General features: G+C 49.8%; 2 protein-coding genes across 2 annotated transcripts in view; both read left to right on the plus strand.

Moving 5' to 3' along the window:
- The window catches only part of CFAP57 (cilia and flagella associated protein 57), a 53,201-nt gene extending 37,461 nt beyond the window's left edge, over nt 1-15,740 (plus strand). The window contains exons 19-22 of the mRNA XM_016220146.2: nt 765-899; nt 975-1,118; nt 8,170-8,302; nt 15,505-15,740. Of these exons, the coding sequence (XP_016075632.2) occupies nt 765-899; nt 975-1,118; nt 8,170-8,302; nt 15,505-15,740 (648 nt within the window). The remainder of the gene's footprint in view (nt 1-764; nt 900-974; nt 1,119-8,169; nt 8,303-15,504) is intronic.
- Nucleotides 15,741-21,706: 5,966 nt separating this feature from the next.
- Nucleotides 21,707-22,363, plus strand: TMEM125 (transmembrane protein 125). Its single transcript, XM_016220150.2, has one exon. The coding sequence runs from the start codon at nt 21,707-21,709 to the stop codon at nt 22,361-22,363; it is 657 nt and encodes a 218-aa protein (XP_016075636.2).
- Nucleotides 22,364-23,317: the final 954 nt, after the last annotated feature.

Consider the following 23,317-nt stretch of genomic DNA (forward strand, 5'->3'; position numbering starts at 1 on the left):
CACTGGCACAGGGTTGGATTGTGTTGTTTGGATCAGACTGAATTTTTCTATCCCCCGCATTAAGCACTGGCCCTGTACTAGGTAATGCTAGAAGCTGCCACACAGCTACAAATGTGAACAGACACAGATCCTGCTCTTCACAAACTTGAAAGGTTGACAGGTGATTAGTGGCATGTGCATAATTATAATGCACAATGGAAATTATGGAATGTGAATAAAGGGCTATGGGAGCCAGGAGGAAGGAGGGACTCTCTATGCCTGGGGTAGGGGAAGGTGGGTACCAGAGAAAGCAGGATGGAAGACGGAGGGTCTAGCCCAATTCTGTCATTTTCCCCCTCCCACTCCGGGCAGCCCTCAGGAAACATAAACCCTGGGGTGAACTCTTATAACAAGGGGGCCTGGAAGCCCTGGTGCAGGGCCCTGCGGGAGAGATTCGGTGCTCCAGCTTGGCTGAGAAAGGAGTAATAAGGGTGGCTACTGCGCTTCCTTCACCCTTTAAGGCCTGTGGTCCTGAAAGGAACCCAGAGCCCATAAAGGAGTCAGCCTGTGTGGCCTCTTAAAGATGACCTGTTCAGGCCAGGTGCACGGAGTTTTAGGGCCTCCACCTCCGGGCTGTGTGCACATCTAGGTCTCTGTGCCCAGTGTGGTCAGCTGTGCGTCCCAGATGAGGTGCCTCTCATCCCTTTCTGCAGCCATTAGCCTGCAGCCTCTGCCCCTGGAGAATTCATCCCTTCAGTGCCAGGAGTAAGCACCTCTGATTGCAGGAGCGGGACTTGGAGGCGCTGGTCAAGCGGTTTAAGACGGACCTTCACAACTGCGTGGCATACATCCAGGAGGGCCGGGCCCTGAAGGAGAAGGTCCGCGGCCTCTTTGAGAAGTACGTGCAGCGGGCAGACATGGTGAGCTCTGCCTCCCTCCCCGCCCTCCCCGCCCTCCTGGTCCCCCTTCACTCAGAGAGCCCTCGTGCCCATCAGGTGGAGATCGCAGGGCTGAACACAGACCTGCAGGTGGAGTACAGCCGCCAGCGGGAGCACCTGGAGAGGAACCTGGCCACTCTCAAGAAGAAGGTGGTCAAGGAGAGCGAGCTGCACCGCACCGATTACGTCCGCATCATGCAGGTACCTGCACGCTCCCGGTCAGCTCCCAGGAGGCTCACAGACGGGAGAGCCTGTCAAGGGCCCCTCGGAGACCACCCGATACTCAGGGCTCCCCAAGTGTCCAGGGGGCCCACCAGCTTTCCCCCAAATGTTCTCTTTGACTCCTCTCCTCTGACCTCCCAGAGCTGGTCCGTGGCCCAGAGTCTGCCCTGTCGAGGAGGTTTCCTAGGCATCTCTGCGCCAGGCCTGCCCCACCCATGCCCGTGCATTTCTCCCCCCTCGCTTCACCCGTTTCCTTTTCTGCCCCATCTTTATCTGAAGCACTGCTGTGTCCTGCCTCACTCCTCCCGTTGCCCCTGTCCCCTCTGGACCCTCATCCATGTGCTTTTAGCTCCCTCGAGTCACACTCTCCTTTTCCTTTCCCGTTTCCAACTCTTATTTCACCGGACTTTGTTCGGCTGCTTTTTATTGTGCTCCTCGAATCACATGGTCCCTGCTGGCCAGGTTCTCTCCTCTGAACACACCTGTCTCCACCCACCTCATCTGACTTTTCTGGTGCCTCAGGTCCCTACCCTTATCTCTTGGGTGCAGAGCTAACCACACCTACCCTAAGAGTTGGCCTCACTCTGATTTAATGTGCTCCCCACACCCACCTCCCGAATTCTCCATAGGCCATGCAGAGAGCCTGACCCCATTACTGCCGCCTCCACGTAAGCGAGTTATCAGGACTTCAACCAGATTTCTGTTTGGGCATCAGTATCGTCTGAGGCAATTAATGTGAATTAATCAGAATCCCATTTATAAGGCACATACCTTTTTATGCTTATATTTCTTCAATGCCATAATTAAAATACTGGAGTGGGGATGGGCTGCAGTTGGATTGAAACAAACCAGCGGCCAGCTTGGCCAGCCCATACACCACTGGGCAGAGCGCACTGCAATTCAGGCCAGGCCCAGGTAGGTCTCATGCCATCTTACAACCAACCCCTGCTTAAAAGCAGCCCATGCCATCTATAACCACTGCCCACTGCAGAGCCATGAAAGCAGCTAGAGACAGGAGTGGATCCAATTGGTGGGACCCTTAGGCATGAGCAGCTGGTACACAGAGCCATGGCTAAGGGTCTCAAGCGCCCCCAAGCAGGAAGAGCCCACCAGGGAATGCAGCATGCTGAACAGTGGGACCAGTGGGACTGCAGGAGCAGTTGTCAGCAGGTGACATTGCTGAGTTCCTGTCTGTGCCCTGCTACCAGAGCACAGGCCTGAGGGGGCTCCTGGAGCTGGGTGTCTCTCTCCATGCCAAGCAGACATGCCGAAGCAAATGTCAGTCCTAGGAGAAGGAAAAGGAAAGAAAGTGGAGACCTCAGGCTGGCAGAAGGTGCCAGCATCAGCCTGAGGCTGCTCAGGGCAGACATAATGTCCTCTTTTGTTCCTCAATACCCCAGAGGCTTTGGGCCCACTCCTGCTGGGCCGGGGTGCAAGTTGAGGTAGAAGGGGAAGAGGAGACCCAGGCAGGACTCCTGCCCAACCCTGCCACTCCCTGATGGCTGGCAGACAGAAATCCCTGGAAGAGTGTTTTCCTGAGCAGCATTGCAAACCTGTGAGCTATGGAGTGGAGCCCGTAGAAGTGCCCAGCAAGAGGGGGCCCGGGAAGCAGGGCTCTGCCACCCCCAACCAGGGGGACTCCTTGCTTATTACAGCAGGCTCTGTGTAAGCTTTTGTTTGGAAGATTTTTTTAAAAAAGGAAAACTTTCAATACCACTGGTCTGGGTTTTAAAAATGGTTCCTTTTTTTGATCTTGAGTTGAAGCAGAGGGGCTGGGCCAGGGCCAGGCACTGACATTGTGCAGACCCCATTTGTCCCACCTTAGCTACTCTTGGAGGACACCTTGAATAAATTCCTTAACTTCTTCAGGAGCTGCCTTCCCTGTCTATAAAATGGGGGGGGGGGGGGGAACCGCCAACTTCAACAAGTTAATGTGAGGTTTGAGTGAGAGAACTAATATAAAGCATTCAGCACTGTCACAAAGCAAAAGATCTACTTAAGAACCAAGGTGTAAGTCCAGTGGGAGAGCCTGGAAGGCTACCACAACACAAACCAGGGGTACCTGTGGGCTGAGAGGACAGGAGAAGGGACCACTCAACTGGTCCCAGACCCCCCCAGCTAGTGGCTGCGGCACCTGATGCCTTGGTATGCATCAGTAAGGAGCTGTGTCTGCACGTTCCAAAGCCCTGACACTTGAGTCCAAAAAAGGCCAAGGAAGGCCAGGGCGGATGTGGCATCCAAGAGAAGCTCATTAGGAAACAGAAAATGAGGCCACTGTCTCATTTGTATGTTCAGATGGGAGCGTGGGGCCTCCCTGCTCACTCTCCAGCATGCTCGCAGATATGAAAACCAGAGTTGCTATGGAACACAAGCATCTAGGACACATACTTGGTTCACTCAGTATACGTGCTTTGAGGGCTTCTTACGTGGCAAGTTCTGTGCTGTCCATGGAGGATTCCGAAATGAGTGTGATAGCATGCCTGCCCTCAGGGAGCTCACCTAGGGAGCTCGAGCAAGGCCCAAGTCAGCAGTGTACCTGGTGCTGTGAGCTCCCCGGGAAGGTGGGCTTCAGTTAGGGGGCGTGGTTTTAGAGCTGGGCCAGGAAGGCGAGTAGAGGGTGGACTGGGAGCAAATGGGGGAAAAGCCTTTCAGGCAGAGGGCACAGGCTGAGGACAGGCAGAGAAAAGGAAGGCCTGTGGGGTGTTTGGGGACCCAGGAGTCCACAGACCTTACTTTATTGCCCAGCGTGGGGGCAGAGAGAGAGGGCCCCCTGGAACAGTAGGTAGCTTAGGGTCCCATTGAAAGGGCTTTCCTTGCCATACCAAGAAGCATAAAGCTTATCTTATAAGCAGGTGCCATCTAAGGTTTCTTAAGTAGGAAAGTTATCTGTTCCCAAAAGGTTAAGTCAGTTGGCAGGTGGGAAGGCTGGTAGGGAAATACAGTGGCAGGAAAACCCGTGCTAAAGGGGGATGAGAAGGACTTGGAAGTGGGAAATGTCAAAAGACGTTTCAGAGTAGAAATGATTGATAGAAATGTCAGGTTAGAAGTGTGAAGGCTGAAAGAAGAGCATAGAAATGGCTCATTTGTTCAACTAGGCAGATGACAAGACCTGTGGGTTCCAGAAAAACGCCACTGATGCAGGACTTCCAAGTTCACAGAATAAATCAGTTGCCTGTTCTTTCCACACAGCCATATTCTTAAAGAAAAAGCCAGTAGGGGGTGCTATAGGCATTCTTTCCCTTCCCTGCCAACCGTGGGTGTTATTTCTGCCAGTCAGTTCCCATCTGTGGCTCTCTGGTGCCAGTCTCCACGAAAGGCAAACCTGGACAGCTTGGTGTAGCCCCTGCATGTAGAAGGCTTTTTATATAAACAGACGTTAGCATTCCCAGCCAGTCTCTCTTACATACCCAATGACTTGGCACCTGATGAATCCCCAGCCAGCTTCTCCCTGCCACACAGTTGCTAAGTGCGCATCTGGAGAAGTGGAGGGCCAACCTGACTGAGGAGGGATATGAAATAGAAGGTTCAACAAACCTGTTGTGTTCACATTTTAAATTCACAAAGCTACCCAAAGCACATACAGGCATACCTCACTTTATTGAGCCTCACAGATACTGTGTTTTTTACAAACTGAAAGGAACCCTGCATCAGACAAGTCTGTCAGTGCCATGTTACCAACAGTTCAGGTGGTGGCTAGCATTTTTGAGCAAAGTATTTTTTACTTAAGGTCTGTACATTGTTTTTAGACATAATGCGATTGCACACTTAATAAACTCCAGCGTAGTGTAAAAATAACTTTTATATGCACTAGGAAACCAAAAAAGTCATGCGACTTGCGTTGTATTATTTGCTTTACTGTGGTGGTCTGGAGCCGAACCCATATCTCTCCGAGGCACGCCTGCCTGTACAGTTGACTTCTGTGTGACCTCTGGACCCCTCGGAGCACGAACCACCCCAGAAAGTACTCTTTAGGGAGCCCAATTGACCCTTGAAGTTATGATTCCTCTTGTTATTATTGTCATCAAGTCTTTAGTGCCTCAACTCCTGCTTGTCCCCTCTTGACTCTGGACCTAAAATATTCTTCCCTGTCCCCTGCCACCCCATGGAGCCTTCCTCACACGGGGTGAGCACCCCTCTTCGAGCTCTCAGGGCATCTCTTGGCATTAGATCCAAGCTAGACCTCCTAGATCTAGCACCATGACCAGTGCCAAGTAGGCTTTTAGGAACTGGTCCTTAAATGATTTTTTACAAATGAATGAATGTATGAATGAACTACCGAACGAAAGAATGAACACAAGACAGGAATCAGGCTGCACTGAGTCATGGGTCTCACTCTAATGCGGACTGAGCCGTGTCCTGGAGGTCCATTAGGTGACCAGCATCATGGAGGTGTCCAAGGCTGGTAGTGGGGTCAGAAACGGGCATTCACACCAAAAGGTAGCAGGAGCCAGAAGTCCCAGTCATGTGACAGGGTTGTAGAGGGTGGAGTGGGGGAAGAAAATGAGAGCAGCGTCCGCTTGGGGTCTTTGCTGTAGCAGGGGGACAGATACCGGGAGCTGGTTACGAATCACAGCAGGAAGGGTAGATGAGACATTCAGTTCGGACACAAAATCCACAGGATTCAGTGACCAAGCAGATGGAGATGACCAAGAAAGAGTAACTGAAGATGTTTATGGAGAGAACTGGGGGAATGGACTCTCAGCCTCTGGTTTTTGTTCTGATTACTATGCCTGCGCTGAGTGGGGCAGGAGAGTGAAGCCGCGTGATGGCCACTAAGGGGAGTGGAGAGCGGCCCTGCGCCTGCCGGCTGCCCACGTACTCGCTGCAGCTCTCCTGAGACTCCTTTCTGGGCTCCCCAGCCCGACCTTTACCCCCTGGTTTATAATTTCCTCGTTAGTAAGAATCTCGTCTTACTCAGCTCGGTATCCACAGCATTCGTTATTCATTCCACAAATATTTACAGAGCGCCTCTTACAGGCAAGGCAGAGTCCAAGGTCTTAGAACCCCATAAATATGCATTTAATTGATCGTGTCATGATACCAAGTTGGCATGGAGAAGGTCCAGGGCGAGGAAACCCGCAGAGAGTTTTACTGGAGAGCGTCCGGAAAGGAAATGTGGGCAATTCATCACCCAGGCCTGGGTGGGTTGAAAGGGTAAAAGATCAGATGGAGAAAAGCTGCTGACTTTATACCAAAACAGGCACAGGGCCCAGCCAAAAGCAAGGGATTGGCAATGATCGGGCATTTCCTCCTAGAAGGCAGAATGAGGAATACTGAAATGAAGTGATGCACTGAAAATCTGAAGGGGCATCTGACATGCCCAGACAAGGAGGCCTGGAGGGAAAGAATATTATGGGAGCTCCCTGTTGGGCTCCCCGGGCATGCCCCATAACCCAGAAGTGCCTGTCAGGACTCAGAACAGTGCTTGGGACCAGCCCATTGTCTGGGCTCAGGCTCCACACTCACCACTCCGGAGACCATGTCCCATGTGGAAGCACAGCTCGTTCCAGGCACGAGCCTGCTTCATGTAGGCTTGGCCCGCGTTTGCCTTTTTTGGTAGTCAGACCCTCAAGGCTTTGCCCACTAATGGCCCAGCTCACAGACAGCATCTCTCAGGAGCTGGTTAGAGATGCAGGACCAGCTCCAGACCTACTGCATCAGAAGCCACATTTACCAGGATCCTCAGGTGATTCTTTTGCATGATCATAAGGGAGGTGCCACTGTAGACAAGCCGAGTACAGAGGCTTCGGACTGAGAGCAAAGTGATCAGGTCTCTCTGAGCCTAAGGTGAAGGGGACACCTCCACAGAGCCCTCGTGCTGACTCTGAAAAGGAAGCAGTGATTCAAGGTGTGGTTAAGGAAGAGTGTTCCCAGAGTGCAGAGCCCCCCTACCTAGCATCCAGCAGGCTCTTCACCCTCACTCCCCTTCACTCCCCTCTCGCACTTGGCGTTCCATACAGAACTGCCTGTCATACTTCTGTGCCTTTATCCTGCTGTTCCAGTTGTCTGGGACCCCTTTTCCTTCTTCCTTCAAGCCTCAGCCCAAGGACCAATTCCTAGTAATCCATCCTGGTCATTCAGGCAGAGCTAAGCCCCCTCCTGCATCACAGCAGGGCAACCACCATGCTAAACTGTGCCCAGATCCCCCATGAAACCCTAAACCCCTCAAGAGCAGGGGCCAGGCCTTACTTTCTATATACCTCAGGGTCAGCACAGTGCCTGGCACATTACTCAGTATATTTTGGATGGATGCTGCATTGATGGATTGATGGATGGTTGGATGGTTGGATGGATGGATGGATGGATGGATGGATGGGTGGATGGATGGATGGATGGATATTGTCAAACACAAGAGAATCAAACTTCCAGTGGGTGTCATGAATGTTAATTATCCATTTACTCCTCTGTGTTCCTCACTAAACAGTGTGCTATTGGAGGCAGAAACCATGTATTTTTTCTGCCCACCTCTCAGGGACATGGCAGATACCCTATAAATGTAGGTTCAACGGTTAGTGAAAAAAATAATAAAGTATAGAGCAGTACTTAAGAGCTTGGAGCTCTGGAGCCAGGCTGTCAGACAGAATCCTGGCTCTGTCACTTGCTATCTATGTAATTTGGGAAAGTTACATAACCTCTCTGTGCCTCCATTTCCACTTTTGTAAAATTGTGATTATAATAGAATCTGCTTATAGGGTTATTATGCTTCTTCAATGCATTAAATTCATATGAAGGTCTTAGAAAAGTGTTATTGCTGTTGATGTCAGGAAGAGCCTGGGTGGTTGGAAACAGTCTGCAGAGTCTATATCTTATGTTGCCAGAGTTCACTTGAAGGTAAGTTAGCTGGTACCTCGCGAGGCTGAGCCATGAGCTAGGATAAAGACTCTTGCCCTAGTAGAGGAACCAGAGAATTAATCTGGGTCCAGGACCAACCCACCCATTCCCCACACCCTCAGCCCCTGGCCAGGGCAGGCCCTGTGCCCACTGATCACTCATCCATCCATACTCACTCTCTTTTCCTCCTTTTCTGCAGGAAAACGTCTGTCTCATCAAGGAGATTAATGAGCTCCGCAGGGAGCTCAAGCTCACCCGCTCCCAAGTCTATGACCTTGAAGCAGCTCTGAAACTGTCCAAGAAATTCCAGCCACAAGAGTTTCCAGAGACAGGTACTGTCACCAGTGGCTAAAGGAGAAGGGCATTGGGACAAAGAGACCAATGGCAGCAAAGAGCAGGCCTCCCTTCGGCTTCTGAGGTTGCCTCTCCCACGTGTGTTCCTGTATCAGGTCACATCCACCCTGTGGCCTTCTGGGGGCCTCTTCATGCCACACGCCTGTGCTCTAAAGTGTCTGCAAGGACCCTGTCACATTCAAATATATGCAGGTCCAAAACCCTTGGGGTTAGCTACAGTGTCAGAATTTAGAATCTTTCAGATCTCAGAGCAGCGATTTTCAACCTTTTTCATCTCGTGGCACACAAAGTAATTACTAAAATTCTGTGGCCCATCAAAATACATATATATATTTTGCTGATCTGACAAAAAAATAGGTATAATTTTGATTCATTCACACTGGACAGCTATTGTGTTAGCTGTTGTCATTTTTTAATTTCACAGTCTAAGGGAAAAGAGGTCAGCGCCCCTGACTAAAGTCAGATACTGCATGTTTTAAAAATCCTCATGGCACAGCAGGTGAAAATCACTGTCTTAGAGCATCCTGTGTACTATCTAGTACATGACAGCCCTAGAGGGGTCTAGGGCAGTGCCCTGAAATCAAACACATTAGTATTTCTGTTGTGAAACAGATGAATACTCACATTAAACTTCATAATTTAAAAATGCTTTTCATTTTTAGAGCTGTTTGCCTTTTAGAACTTTGGATAAGGGATTGTGGACCTGTACAATTAACGACAAAAAAAAAATCAGAAGTTATTTAAAAGGAAAGGAGAAAAATGATATCAGCAATTGTAAATGAGTTATGATTGCAATTATATCCTGAAGATCCTCTGCATTTCTGTCAGGCAAGGCAAAAAAGGAAACAAAGAAATATGATTATTTACATAGTTTTCATTTGTAGAAAAGGAAGTTTCTTCTTTTGGAGAAACCAACCTTTCCCTGTCACTAAATTCCATGAAAAACATCACATGATGCTCATGAAAGGGATGTTGAATAACATCATTGATAGTCTGTAACTGTAGGTCTTCAGACAATAAAAAAAACATTCTTCAGGTGTCCGTTTCTTATCTGGACACTCAATAAAAACCAAGAGTGAAAGGTATTTCTATGGAAAGTTAAGCTGACATGGTTCAAGTATATTGTTTTTTGGTGATTTACATTCAGAAATCAAGCAGAGAAACCTTTTTTTTTTTTTTTAATTTTATTTTTGTTTAAAATATTACAGATGTCCCTTTTTCTCCCCAATGACCCGTTCCACACCTTCCATCCCCCTCCCCAGTCTCTCTCCCCACCATTGTCCGTGTCCTTGGGTTGTGCATATATGCATATGAATTCTTTGGTTACTCTCTCCCCCTCCACCCACCCGCCCTCCTCCATCCCTCTGACATTCGTCAGTCTCATCTATGCTTCCATGTCACTGAATCTATTCTGTTCATCAGTTTATTAAGTTCTTTAGATTCCACGTATAAGCGAGATCATGTGATGTTTGTCTTTCTCTGCCTGGTTTATTTTGCTTAGCATAATACTCTCCAGGTCCATCCATGCTGTCCCAAAGGGTACAAGATCCTTCTTCTTTACAGCTGCACAGTACTCCGTGGTGTAAATGCCCCACAGCTTTTTTATCCACTCATCTACCGATGGGCACTTGGGCTGCTTCCAGATTTAGCTATTGTAAACTGTGCTGCTATGAACATCAGGGTGCATGTATTCTTTCTGATTAGTGTTTCAGGATTCTTAGGATACATTCCTAGGAGTGGAATCACTGGGTCAAAAGGCAGCTCCATTTCTGATTTTTTGAGGAATCTCCCTACTGTTTTCCATAGTGGCTGCACCAGTCTGCATTCCCACCAGCAGTGTACCAGGGTTCCCCTGTCTCCACACCCTCGCCAGCACATGTTGTTTGTTGATTTGTTGATGGAGCCATTCTGACAGGTGTGAAGTGATACCTCATTGTGGTTTTAATTTGCATCTCTCTGATGGTTAGCAACATTGAACATTTTCTCATGTGTCTCTTGGCCATCCGTATGTCCTCTTTGGAGAAGCATCTATTTAAGTCCTTTGCCCATTTCTTAATTGGGTTGTTTGTCTTCCTCTTGCTGAGTAATATGAGTTCTTTATACACTTTGGAAATTAGCCCCTTATCAGATACATCCTTGGCAAATATGTTTTCCCAGACTGTGGGGTTCCTTTGTATTTTGAGGCTAAGCTTAGAAACCTTGATGAAACATCCCATGCCTGAGGACTGGGTCTTTCAGATATCAGCTGTCTCACGCACTGTGGTTATGTAAGATGCTGTCACTGGGGGGAGGTGGCAGAAGGATGCAGAAGAACTCTCCGTACTATTTTCATGACTTCTTGTGAGTCTTAAACATATATATGTATGTGTGCATATATGTATAATTTTGTTGTCTCCTGTGCCCTTTTCGTTAGCACTGAAGAGAAATTGACACAGTGGTAAACTCTCTGAGTAGTACCTGAAGTGGCAATATCAGGCACACAGAATGACATAAGAGCACAACTTGTGTTATAAATACCCAGATACTTGACTGCTTGGAGGTGAAACCATCTCCAGCAGGAGCTGAAGTATAGATGTGCCTGTGAACAACTACAAAACTTCTCTTTAAAAAATATTTCGAATATGCCCAAGGATCCTAGCAAAAAATTAATTGAGACCTCCCCAGGATGATGGATGATGCACCTAGGTTCTTCTTATTACAATCATGGAAATTTTCAGATATATTCAAAAATTGAGAGAAAAGTCTAATGAATCCATCCCCCAACTTCAACAAGTATCAGTTTCTGTCACTATTGTTTTATCAGTATCCATACCCCCCAGTTACTTCCCTCCACATCTGCCATGGATTATTTTTAAACAAACCAAACATCATATCACTCCTGTGCTATAGTTTTCTCGTGGGAGATATGTATTGTTCACAACTGTTGAAGACATATATTACCAATTGTCTGCTCTGATCACAAAGAACCTAAGTCAGACCTCTGATTTTGAACATGGGCCCACCAAGACAAGTTAGTTCAAACCTGTTTGAAGAGATGATGGTAGAAAACTTCCCTAACCTGGTCAAGGAAAAAGTCACACAAGTTCAGGAGGCACAGAGGGTCCCAAGCAAGAAGAATCCAAAAAGGCCCAGGCACAGACACATCATAATTAAAACGCCCAAAATTCAAGTCAAAGAGAGAATATTGAAGGCAGCAAGAGAAAAGCAATCTGTTACCTACAAAGGATCTCCCATAAGGCTGTCAGCTGACGTCTCTTCAGGAACTCTACAGGCCAGAAGGGAATGGCATGAAGTATTCAAGGTACTGAAAAACAAGTATCTGAAACCAAGACTACTCTATCCAGCAAGGCTATCATTCAAAATGGATGGTGAAATAAAGAACTTCCCAGACAAAAAAAGGCTAAAGGAGTTTATCACCACCAAGCCAGCATTGCAAGCAATGTTAAAGGGACTGCTGCAATAAGAAGAAGAGATAGAGAAACATAGGCATAAATAATTAAAATGGCAATAAATAAGGACCTGTCAATAATACATGTAACCTTAAGGACTTCAAGGGAGAGATCAACAGCAATACAGTCATAGTCGTGGACTTTAACACCCCACTGACTTCACTGGATAGATCTTTCAGACAAAAAGTCAACACAGAAACAGTGACTAAATGGCACACTAGATCAGATGGATTTAATTGATACTTACAGAACATTTCACCCCAGAGCTGCAGAATATACATTCCTCTCAAGTGCACATGGGTCATTCTCAAAGATAGACCACAAGTTAGGTCACAAAACCAGTCTCTACAAGTTCAAGAAGACTGAAATCATATCAAGCATCTCAGATCACAAGGGCATGAAATTAGAAATCAACTACAGTAAAAACACTCAAAAACATTCAAACACATGGAGGCTAAATAACATGTTATTAAACAATGAATGGGTTAATAAAAACTTCCTGGGAACAAATGAAAATGAACACACAACAACCCAAAATCTATGGGACACAGCAAAAGCAGCCCTAAGAGGGAAGTTCCTAGCACTACAGGCCTACCTCAAAAAGCAAGAAAAATTTTTAGTAAACTATCTAACCCTACAACTTAAAGAATTAGAAAGCTCCCCTGTGAAGCCATCTGGACCAGGGCTTTTGTTTGCTGGAAGTTTTTTTATTACTGCTTCAATTTCATCAGTTGTTACTGGCCTATTCAGGTTTTTCTGACTCTTCCTGATTCCATTTTACATGATCTCACTCACATGTGAAATCTAATAAACAAAATAGACTGAGGAACAAAATAGATCCAGAGACACAGAAGCATGTAACAAACTGATGATTCTCAGTGGGAAGGCGGGGCTTGGGGAGTGGGTGGGGAGAGATTAATCAATAACTTATATGCATATATGCATAACCCATGGACACAGACAATAGTGTGGTGAAGGCCTGGGGGGGGGGGTAGATGTGGGTTGGAGGGGATCAATGGAGAAAAAAGGGAGGATATCTGTAATACTTTCAACAATAAAGATAAATTTAAAAATAAAATAATAAAAATAAAAATAAAAGATGTCAATACTACCCAAAGCAATATACTGATTCAGTGCCGTACTTATCAAAAGCTCAGTAATGTTTTTTGAAAGAAATAGAAAATCCATTCTGAAATTTATATGGAATCTCAAATTACCCCAAATAGCCAAAACAATCTTGAAAAAGAATGAAGTTGGAGTCTCATACTCACACTGATTTTCAAAATTTATGCAAAGCTATAGTAATTAAAATAGTGTGAAACTGGCATGAAAACAGATGTACAGATCAATGGAATAGAATAGAGAGCCCAGGAATAAATCCTCACATACATGATCAGATGATTTTCAACATGGGCACCAAGACAATCTTTTCAACAAATGGTGCTGGGAAAACAGGATATCCACATGCAAAAGGATGAAGTTGATCCTTACCTTATATCATATACAAAAATTAACTCAAAGTGGAACAAAAGATCTATACATAAGAGCTAAAACTATAAAGCTTGTAGAAGAAAATATAGGGGGAAATATGGCAATGGATTTGGCAATGATTTCTTAGGCATGACATTAAAGACACAGGCAACAAAAAGAAAAATAGATACTCTGGACTCCATCAAAATTTAAAACTTTTGTGCATTAAAGAAGAAGAGTGAAAAGGCAACCTACCAAATAGGAGAAAAATGTTTACAAACCATATATCTAATGATACCCAGAATATATAAAGAACTTCTACAACTCAACAACAACGAAAAAAAAAAAAAAAAAGATTAAAAAATGGGCAAAGGACTTGAATAGATATTTCTCCAAAGAAGTATATACAAATGGCCAACAAGCACATAAAAAGGTGTTCAACATTACTAATGATTAGGGAAATGCAAATCAAAACTACAATGAGATACCACCTCACACCCGTTACAATGGCTACTATCAAAATAAACCAAACAAAAACAAACAAACAAAAGAAAATAACAGATATCATCAAGGATCTGGAGAAACTGGAAGCCTCGTGTACTATGTTACAATGGCATAGCCACTATGGAAAACCGAATGGCAGTTTCTCAGAAAGTTCAAAATAGAATTACCATTTAAACCAGAAATTTCACTTCTGAGTATACACCAAAAGAATTAAAAGTAGGGTCTCGAAGAGATGTTTGTACACCCATGTTCATAGCAGCCTTTTTCACAGTAGCCAAAGGTGGAAGCAGCCCAAGTGTGCACCACAGATGACCAAATAAGCAAAATGTGGTATATACATACAATAGAATATTATTGCATCAGAAAGGAAGGGAATTTTGAAATATGATACAACATAGATGAACCTTGAGGACACCATGCTATGAAATAAGCCAGTAGTAAAAAAAAGACAGACACTGCATGATTCCACTTACCTGATGTGCCACTAGAGTAGTCAAATTCATAGAGACAGAAAGTAGAATTGTGGCTGCCAGGGGCTGGGGGAAGAGGAGGGTGGGGAGGTGCTGTTCAGTGAATGTGGAGTTTCAATTCTGCAAGATAAGAGGAGTTCCAGGGTTTGGTTGCAGGACAATGTGAATATACTCAACATTGCTAAACTATACACTTAAAACTGGTTAAGATGGTAACTTTTATGTTATATATATTTTACCACAACTTTTTTACAAGAGTGGGGGAGAGGAGTTAGAGATTGACATTTGGAAGTGCTGCTGTGGAGGGTGAGTTTGCAGACTATGGACATAAAGTCCGTCTGGGGCTGGAAAGCAGGAATTTGAATCTCACGTGTTGCTTTCTCAGTAGCGCACATCAGGCCAGATGTACAAGTGGAGACACTGGATGGTTGCGTCATCTCAGGCTTGAGCTATGCGGGGCACATGGGCAGAGGGATAAGGCATCTGGAGTACCGAGGGTGCTGCAAGAAAATGGTGCAAGAAATTTACTGTGGGTCTAACTGGACAGAGAAGGGAGTGGATGTAAAAGGATCCCATTTGGTAGGGAAAAAATGGAGTTGTCCAGGACGAAGAGGTCCAAAGTCATGAAAGAATAGGTGTCTTGAGCACAAGGCTGTAAGAAAGGTCATGATAGGAAAGCAGAGTCCTCGTGTGCAACGAGGGAGGGGAAGCCACAGGAGTGGGTGCTGACACAGCGTGAATGCCAAGGACATTCGTGCTGAGGGTCTGGCCTTGTGAGGCTAGGTAATGGCTGAGCCCTGGACCCTGGTGGACACCAGCGTTGCCCAGTATGATGGTAGCACCCAAGGATGATGGGGGGTCGCGGGAAAGTCCTCAAGCAACATGAACGAGCGGTCACACCAGGAGGGGTGGAAAGGGATCTGTCTTCAGGAGCAGGGGTTTACCTGAGAAGGAGCACTGGCAGTCTGGAAGCCAACCAAAGTCAACAGGAGAGTGCCACCCTGCTCGGGACATGGGGGGTGGGAGAATGAGCAGCCTGCACTGGAGGGGGCCTCAAGGCCGGCAGATTGGGGGGCTCAGGAGAGGGGCTGAGCTAAGGTCATGCTCAGCTCAGCATTCGTCTATCACTCTCAAGTGTGTCTCTCCACCTCTCCATCTCTATATCCGTAGCATCTGGGACTGAGTGTCTACCCCCCTAGTAGATGCTCAATAAAAGCCTGAGGAGGGAGGGAGGATATGATGCAGTCCAATGACAGGCCCACACTTGTCCCGCTCTGTCCCTTACAGTACCCCATGAGGACAAGCTCCGCATTGCTCCCACCATGAGACTAAATGAGCAAGAAGAAACCGGGAGAATTATTGAAATGCAACGCCTAGAAATCCAGCACCTCAGAGACCAGATCCAAGAACAGGAGCAGGTCCCAGGGTTCCACCCCATCTCTGGCGTTCGGCTTCCCTCCCTCGGAGTTCGGTTTTCCTCCCTCATCAAGGCAGAATCGGACTCTCAGGTGCCGACCAAGTGACCCCCTCCAATGAGCCAGCTCCAGCCACACTAGAAGAAGCATTGCTCATCTGCCCCCAGGACGACGCGGGGCTGCAGTTCCTGCGGCCCGCCGCACCAGCCTCTTTCTCCTGCCCTGGGGAATTTGAGACTTGGGCAGAATAAAGGTGTTTGCCCACACTGTGTCCAACTCTTTGCTTAGACAGGGAGCTGGGGAAGGAGGAAGGGAAACGGGACCCTGAGGACTGGGGTGGGGGAGCGGGGGCTCCAGCTCATCCAAAGCCACTGCTGCCGGTCCCTGCGGAAATCACACAGACCTTGGAGCTGGCTTCCTGCCACTCCCGCTCCTCTTGTCCTCATGGGCGGGCTGCCTGCTCCCACTTTCAGAGTCACTGCCCACAGGCTGACCTGGCTTTCCTCTCCGCCTGCCAAGACAGGACCAGATAAAGCCTCCTCCATTTGTGTAAAGATCAGAGCAAAAGAAAGAACAAGGCAAAGTTTCCCCGAGCCTCCCCGATCTGCTGACCCTCTTAGAACTATAAGCAGAGCCCTGCCCTTCTCTCTCTTACCTCCAGGACACTCTAGACTTGTCATCCTTGTTCCGCAGGGTCTTGCCCAGCCCCTCCATTTCTGGGGGAAGGGGGTAGCAACACTCAAATGACACACTTTTCAACTTAAAAACACCTTAGAATCAAAACATCACATTTCACCTACAAGATGGGCCTTTGATTACAGATGAGGAAACCAAAGCCAAGTCACTAACCCAGGGCCATCTACCCAATGGCCTCCACAAAGCCTGCTCTGGAGAGGTGACCAAACAGCACCAGGCCAAGTGCTGGTGGTGCGAGGAGTATGACGTCTGGAGAGTCGAACCAGAAGTAAAAGGAGCTGACACCGGCCAGCTAAGCTCACCTAAGCCAGAGGCTGGCTGCGGCCCAGCTGGTAAGGTGGAGGTGGAAGAGAGAGCCCAGCCAAGGACAGCCGCACCCAAGCAGAGCCTGGCCCTGTGGCCAGCAGGTCAGCAGGGTGTTTTCTCAGCTGCACAGGGTGAGCAAAGCTCCTTGCTAGCAAATCCGGGGCCAGAGGAACAGTCTTGTTTACCTCTCCATGTCCTGTCTTGCGTATTACTACACAGACCTGTCGTTGGCGTTGATGGGGTAGCTGCTGCCCCTGAGACCTCCTTCCACTTTGCCTCTGCTGACCCCATGGGAGGTTTTCACCTCACAGTGCCACCTGCTCCTTCACAGGGTCCCTTTAGCCAGTTGACTCCTCACTGATGAAGTGGGCCTGGCAGTCACCTCCTCCTGCAGCAGCCTCAGGAAACTTGCTGGTCGCTCAAGTGGCCAGGCGCTGGCATATGGGCTCCACTCTTACTCTTCTGGTTACAGGCCATCATTGAGCTCTCAGGCTCATTCAGTTCTGGTGTGACCGCTGGTGCCTCTGGAGGCTGCCCTCTCTCTGGGCCCAGACATCCATTGGCTCCCGTGCCCTTCTTCTAGAGTCAGCATCGGCTCTGGCCAGACGATGTGAGCTCCTAGCTGAGCCTCTTCTGCCACCCTGTTCTCCCAGCACCAAAGACCCTGCCCTGTAGGAGGTTCTGGCATCAGCATCTACCTTTCCCCATATAAAGCGTGACTGGTCATTACCAACCAGCTGCTCCCAAGTAGTAAGTACCTGAGGGACCCTGGTGGGCCTCGGAATATCCATGTGTCCAGGTAAGACCCCCCTTGAGCTCATTGCTCTGGATTTGGAGTGAGAGGTGAGAAAGGAGGCATGTCAGGACTAGGAGTGGGGAAAGGGAGGGGAAACCTCATGAGTTCCCTGCCTCAACTCTATCTGGGACAGCTGGACCATGGGTCTGCCTGGGACTGGCCCCTCCTTGGGACCTCGCAGATAAATAAATGTCAGACATGTGCAAGAGGAATACACAGCCAGCGAGCCTGCCAGGACCCCTGCTCTCCTGCTCCTCCCAGGGAAAGGGACACCTTTATAGTGCTTTGCAAAGTGGCAACCCCACATGGTTTTCCCCCTGAGACCCAGCCTGCCCCATAGCAGTCATCCTACCCTGACTTTTTCTTGAGGGAGAGAACCACCCAGAGATGCATTGTCTAGTAAGGGAGCTGCGAGCCACATGTGGCAATTGAGCATTTGAAACATGGCTAGTGTGAACTGAAATGCACTCCAAGTACAAGATACACAACTCATTTGCAAAACTTCATACAAAATGAAAGACTGAAATAGCTCATTTAATCATTTGTATATTAAAATGAAAATATTTAGGGGTTAAATAAAAATTTTAATGTAGTTATATCTCTTTCTTTTCACCTTTTTAACATGGCTACTGGAAATTTTAAATTACATATGTGGCTCATGTTCTATTCCTACTGGACAGCACTGCTCTAGAGTCAGGACTGGCCCCCAATTGTCTCCACAGTACAGAGCAAAGAGAAGCATGGACAGGTCAAGCATACTTTCTTTGTGGGCTGCTAGTGGGAAGATAACTGATTTTGCTTTTCTTGTCTCTTTCAGACACATCAGGAGGAGAGAGAGCAAGAGGCATTCTTTATAACGGCCCAATCCAGGAGATGGGTGACGGCCTACAGCCATCTGCAACCAGCAACACCATTAGCCCATCCAGACCACGTGTGGTGTGTGGTGTCCAGTCCACCTGTTAGAAGCAGAGCCTTGGCCATGTCCCAGTTATATTTCAGGACCCTCCACGGGTGCCTCAAATGAGACCCAGTGCCTCACCACGGCATTCAAGGCCCAGTGCAGCCTGAGCCACACTTGTTTTTCAAGCTTCATCTCACATGCTCCCTGTTCAAAACCCACATACCTGTCAGTTCACACTTCTGTTCACTCAACAAACATTTATTGATTACTTCCCATGTACCAGGCACAGTGCTGGCTGCTGAGCTTGTTAGCAAAATGGGCATAAACCTGTACCCTCTGAGGACCGACCACATGTCTAGTGGGGAGTGATAGGTAACTAAATAAGGAAAATTATAGCACATGCAGCATGAGCTGTTGTGGAGGAAGGACAGGGACCATGGGTGCACAACAGAGGCACTTAAAGCAGCCTTGAGGTCAGGAAGGGCTTCCTGGAGGAGGTAACATCTCAGTTAAAGAATTCATGTTGGCCAGAGTGAGGCTGGGGTGGTAAATATCCCAGACAGAGGGAACTCTGGGTTCAAGAACCAACAGAAAGGGCAGATCAGGGGTGCGGAGCATGCTGAACTGAAGGGCATGAGTTCTGGCTGGAGGGCAGGGACCAGTGGCAATTAGCTGGCCTGGTGTGTATGACAGGGGCCTGTGAGCCCTGTGAAGGAGGGTGGCATTTATCTGGAAGTTTATTCTGCAAGTATTTTAAGCAAAGGACTCCTGTTTCCCACAGGAAGTGCCTTTACCCCTCCTCCCTATGTGCTCAAATCCTGCCTCGGGAGGTTTCGGAGGTTTTGCAGGAGAGTGAGCAAGGGCCTGTGGGGGCCTCGGCCCAGGGGAAAGTGCCACAGGATGGAGGGAGTGGGGCTTGGAGACCAGCTGTGGAATTTGGGGCTGAGGCACAGTCTGAGTCTGGATTTAGGATTTGGGGGGCTGCATTCAAGAACAGGAGGCAAGGTTGGCAGTGAGGATGGGTGAGGTCCAGGACCGAATCCCAGGAAGTGGAGCTGAGGTTTCAAGCCAGATATGGGGTTGGGATTTGGAGCTGGGACAGGAATCGAGTTTGGAAATGAGACTGGGGGTTGAGATTGGGATTCGAGAGCTTCGGGGGTTGAGGCTAAGATGGGGGGTAAGATCTGGGGTTGGAGCTGGGAGTTCTAGTTAGGGTTTGACACTGCAGCTGGGGCTAAAGCTAAGATGGGGTTGGGGCTGGGGGAATGGCTTAGGGCCCAGGCGCTGGGGCGGAAAGACGGCAATTCCGCTGCCCAGGTCTGGGAATCCTGCGGGAGCCCTGGGAGCAGCTGAGAGAAGCCCCTCCCCCAGGAATGCCTCTGCCGGCAGGAGCGCCACGTCGGCCAATGGGCTGGGCGCTGACTAGGAAACACCTGTCGTTGCTCTCCCGCCCCACAGGGCTCGCGGGGTGCGGGTTCGGCAGGTGAAGCACCTCCCCGGAAACGGAGCTGGAGCGCTCCAGGTGCCCGGCTCGGATTGGATCCAGCACCTCCAGGCTCCTGGTGAGTGCCCCTTCACCCCCCTACCCCCAGCCGCCCCACCTTCTCCCACTGGCTCACCACCTGGAACCTCGCCTCACCCCTAGCCTGGACCCATGGTCCCAGCACACCTGTGCAAGCACTTTCAGGCCGGTGAAGTCACCGCCTGGAAAAGTGGGACTGACTCCAGGGCCCCTCCCACGGCCCCTTCTCCACCTCCCTTAGGGGCGTTTGCACCTGCCCCTCCTACCCGGTTGCCAGGCAGCCCCAGCAGAGGGGATGTGGAGGACAGATCCCTCATCAGGGGTGTGACCCACGTACAGCCTCATAGTCGCATTCCTGGAATGATCCAGGACCTGCGTCCTACGTACACAGCAGGAGTCCTGTCCTGAATTGGAGGGGAGAATGAACATTGTCTTTCATTCAAAAAGCATGCTTTGGGCATCCATGCAGGCCCCAGAATCCCCACTGAAATTCTGAAATGGAGATATCAAATGCCCCCCCCCCCAGATGGATGTTTTTGCCCTCCATTTTAAGATAAGGAGCCTGGGCTCCAAGAAGGGATTCTCCCCCAAACCCCTCTTCTGACTAACCCACACCAGCATTCATCACATGAACCACGAATGTACCTGCTGTAACTGGGGCTCCTTGAGGGCAGGGACCCTGGCTGCTTTATTTTGCCCAGTTCTGCTGACTGGCTTCTCCAGCACACATTAAATGAGTAACCACTCTGAGGTCCCTCACCCAAGCTCCCATGGGTGGTAAGGACTGCAGCTGGGGTTCAAATCCAGAGCCCTCCTTTCCCTTTGCACAACTTTAGAAAAATCTTGGAGGAGGACAGCATGGGGGTGGTGAGAGGGAGGAGAGCTGGGGGACAGGAGGACCTGTGAGGAGGTGGGGTCAGGAGGGTGAAGAGTCAAGAAGCAGTGGTGACGAGGGCAGGGAATGGGATGGAGAAATGTTTAGAGGTGGCCTCGCCGGGATGTGCACAAGTGAGGAACACAAGAGGAGGAGCAGGTTTGGGTGAGATGACGAGCTTGGGTTGGACCTGTTGCATCAGAGGTGACTATAGGGCATTAACGTGACAGTTGACTTATGGGCCTGGAGCTTGGGAGGAGATCGGGGTTTGGGGGGCCTGCGGTGACTTAGGAACCAGCAGCCATGGATGTGAGATTGGATGAGGTGTTAGGGGAAGGAGGGTGTTAGGGATTAGGTCCTAACCTGCAGAGAAGGAGCCACAGCCCTAAGAGAGAAGATTCAGGGTCTGGCTGCTGGTTGCAGAGGGTTAAGTCATCGCCCCCTCCCTCCCCACCACCCTCCCCCCAGGAGCTAGCGGTGACAGCTGAAGCCATGTGAGTTGGATCCTGAATGAGGCTTTATCTCCGGCCTTTCGTCATCGTCCACCATGGCACCAGCTCCCTCGGCCAGCCGGGATGGGACAGGCAACTGAGAGAGCCAGAGAGGTCAGAGGCTGGGCAAGGGGGGTTCCCTGGAGGGGTGGGGGTACTTTATATGGGGAAACTCTCTGGGGTCATTGGGTTGGCATTCCCAAGTGGCAGCGCTAGGGAGGGGGCTTTCCTGGGGCGTGTTCCAGGGGACACAGGAGGATTCCCAGGGATCGTCACCACAGCCCCCAGGAGAGACCATGGGGGCAGGTGGGCTGGGGAGGTAACAACTGTGATTCTCCCCCTCAGGTGATGGTGACATCACCCTGGACTGTGAGAGGACTAGGACTCTGGGCTTCCAGCTGCCAAGCAGGTGGTAGGGGCTCCGGGCCATGATCCGCACCCTCTAACCGCTGGTGCTGCCCTCTGCCCTCACTTCCACCAGACCGGCCATGTCTGAGGCAGAGGCTCAAGCCCCGGGTCGGGGGCTGCCCCCAGATGTGCTGGCAGAGCAGGTGGAGTTATGGTGGTCCCAGCAGCCGCGGCGCTCGGCGCTCTGCTTTGCCATGGCGGTGGGCCTGGTGGCTGGCTGTGGGGCCGGGGGCGTGGCACTGCTCGCCTCCACCAGCAGTCGCTCGGGCGAGTGGCGGCTGGCCGCGGGCACTGTGCTCTGCCTCCTGGCCCTGCTGGTGCTGGTTAAGCAGCTGATGAGCTCAGCCGTGCAGGACATGAACTGCATACGCCAGCCCCAACATGTGGCCCTGCTGCGCAGCGGTGGCGGTGCCGATGCCCTTGTGGTGCTGCTCAGCGGCCTGGTGCTGCTGGTCACCGGCCTGGCACTGGCTGGCCTGGCCACCGCCCCTGCCCCTGCCCGGCCACTGGCCGCCATGCTGTCCGTGGGCGTTGCCCTAGCTGCCTCTGGCTCACTCTTGCTCCTGGGCCTGCTGCTGTATCAGGTGGGTGTGAGCGGACACTGCCCTCCCGTCCGCGCAGCCACCCCCTCCAGCCACAGGGATCACAGCGGCAGTGGCAGCATCTTCAGCATCTCAGGACGGCTGTCTGCTGGCCGGCGTCACGAGACCACGTCCAGCATCGCCAGCCTCATCTGACCACGCCGGAGCCCTTGCCACAGCCTGCCTCGGCCTCCACAGCGCTGCCGGGGCACGCGGGAGTGAGCGTGCGTGCCACTGCATGTGCACGTGTCCCAGGACCGTCCAGCCCTTCTGGGGGATTATGTGATGCGTGATGAGACACTGAGTGTCCCCACACAGCCACACCGTGGGAAGGGGAGTGTCTTCTTGGAACTGGGTGCTGTGTCCATGGAACTGTCAGAGGCTGCCTGTCTGTATCTGGGTCTCCAGGCATAGAAGTGTCTGGGATTCCTGGAGATTCTTGGCTCCTATTTCCAACACCCCTCCAAGGCAACCCTGCCCTCCAACACTCATCAGGGGCTTCCCCAGGAGTGACTATTTCCCACCCCAGAGACTGCACCAAGTCTTCACTGAGGAGAGTCACTGGTGACAAAGTAGAGAGAACACAGGCCCTAGAATGTGACAAGCCTTGATTGAAATCCCCCCTCTGCCACTTCCCAGCTGGGAAACTTGGGCAAGTGACTTAACCTCTCTGAGCCTCAGTTTTTGAGTCATGGTCATGGTCATGAGGATCAAGTGACATGTATGGAACTGGTACGGTACAGATGTGCAATAAAAGTGGTGGCTGCTATTATTGTTACTGTCTTTACATCCGCATCCCACCTAGAGACCCTTCCTTCCTTTTCCCCACACCCGCCCCATCCAGAGTGAACACTCCATGCCTTTCTCCGTGACAAAAGCACCTTGAAGGTGTCTTCAGTAAGGCCTGTGGTTTCTCCTCTCAGGTACTATGAAGCCAAAGGGGAGATGGCGGTTGGGGGAGCTCAGCTTCAGGAAGGTGGTGGGTTTCTGGTCCCAGGGAGGGAAGTGAGCTGAGTCCTTGGCATTTGTTCACGTGCTGGTTCAAGATGAAGCCTTGCCCAGCAAGGCGTGGCTCAGCAGTTGAGCACCGACCTAGGATTCAGGAGATCG

Source organism: Miniopterus natalensis, chromosome 9 (genome assembly GCF_054644295.1).
Source record: "Miniopterus natalensis isolate mMinNat1 chromosome 9, mMinNat1.hap1, whole genome shotgun sequence".
NCBI lineage: Eukaryota > Metazoa > Chordata > Mammalia > Chiroptera > Miniopteridae > Miniopterus > Miniopterus natalensis.

Coding starts and splice junctions, on each gene's coding strand:
- TMEM125 (XM_016220150.2), top strand. CDS start 21,707: ATGTCTGAGGCAGAGGCTCAAGCCCCGGGTCGGGGGCTGCCCCCAGAT.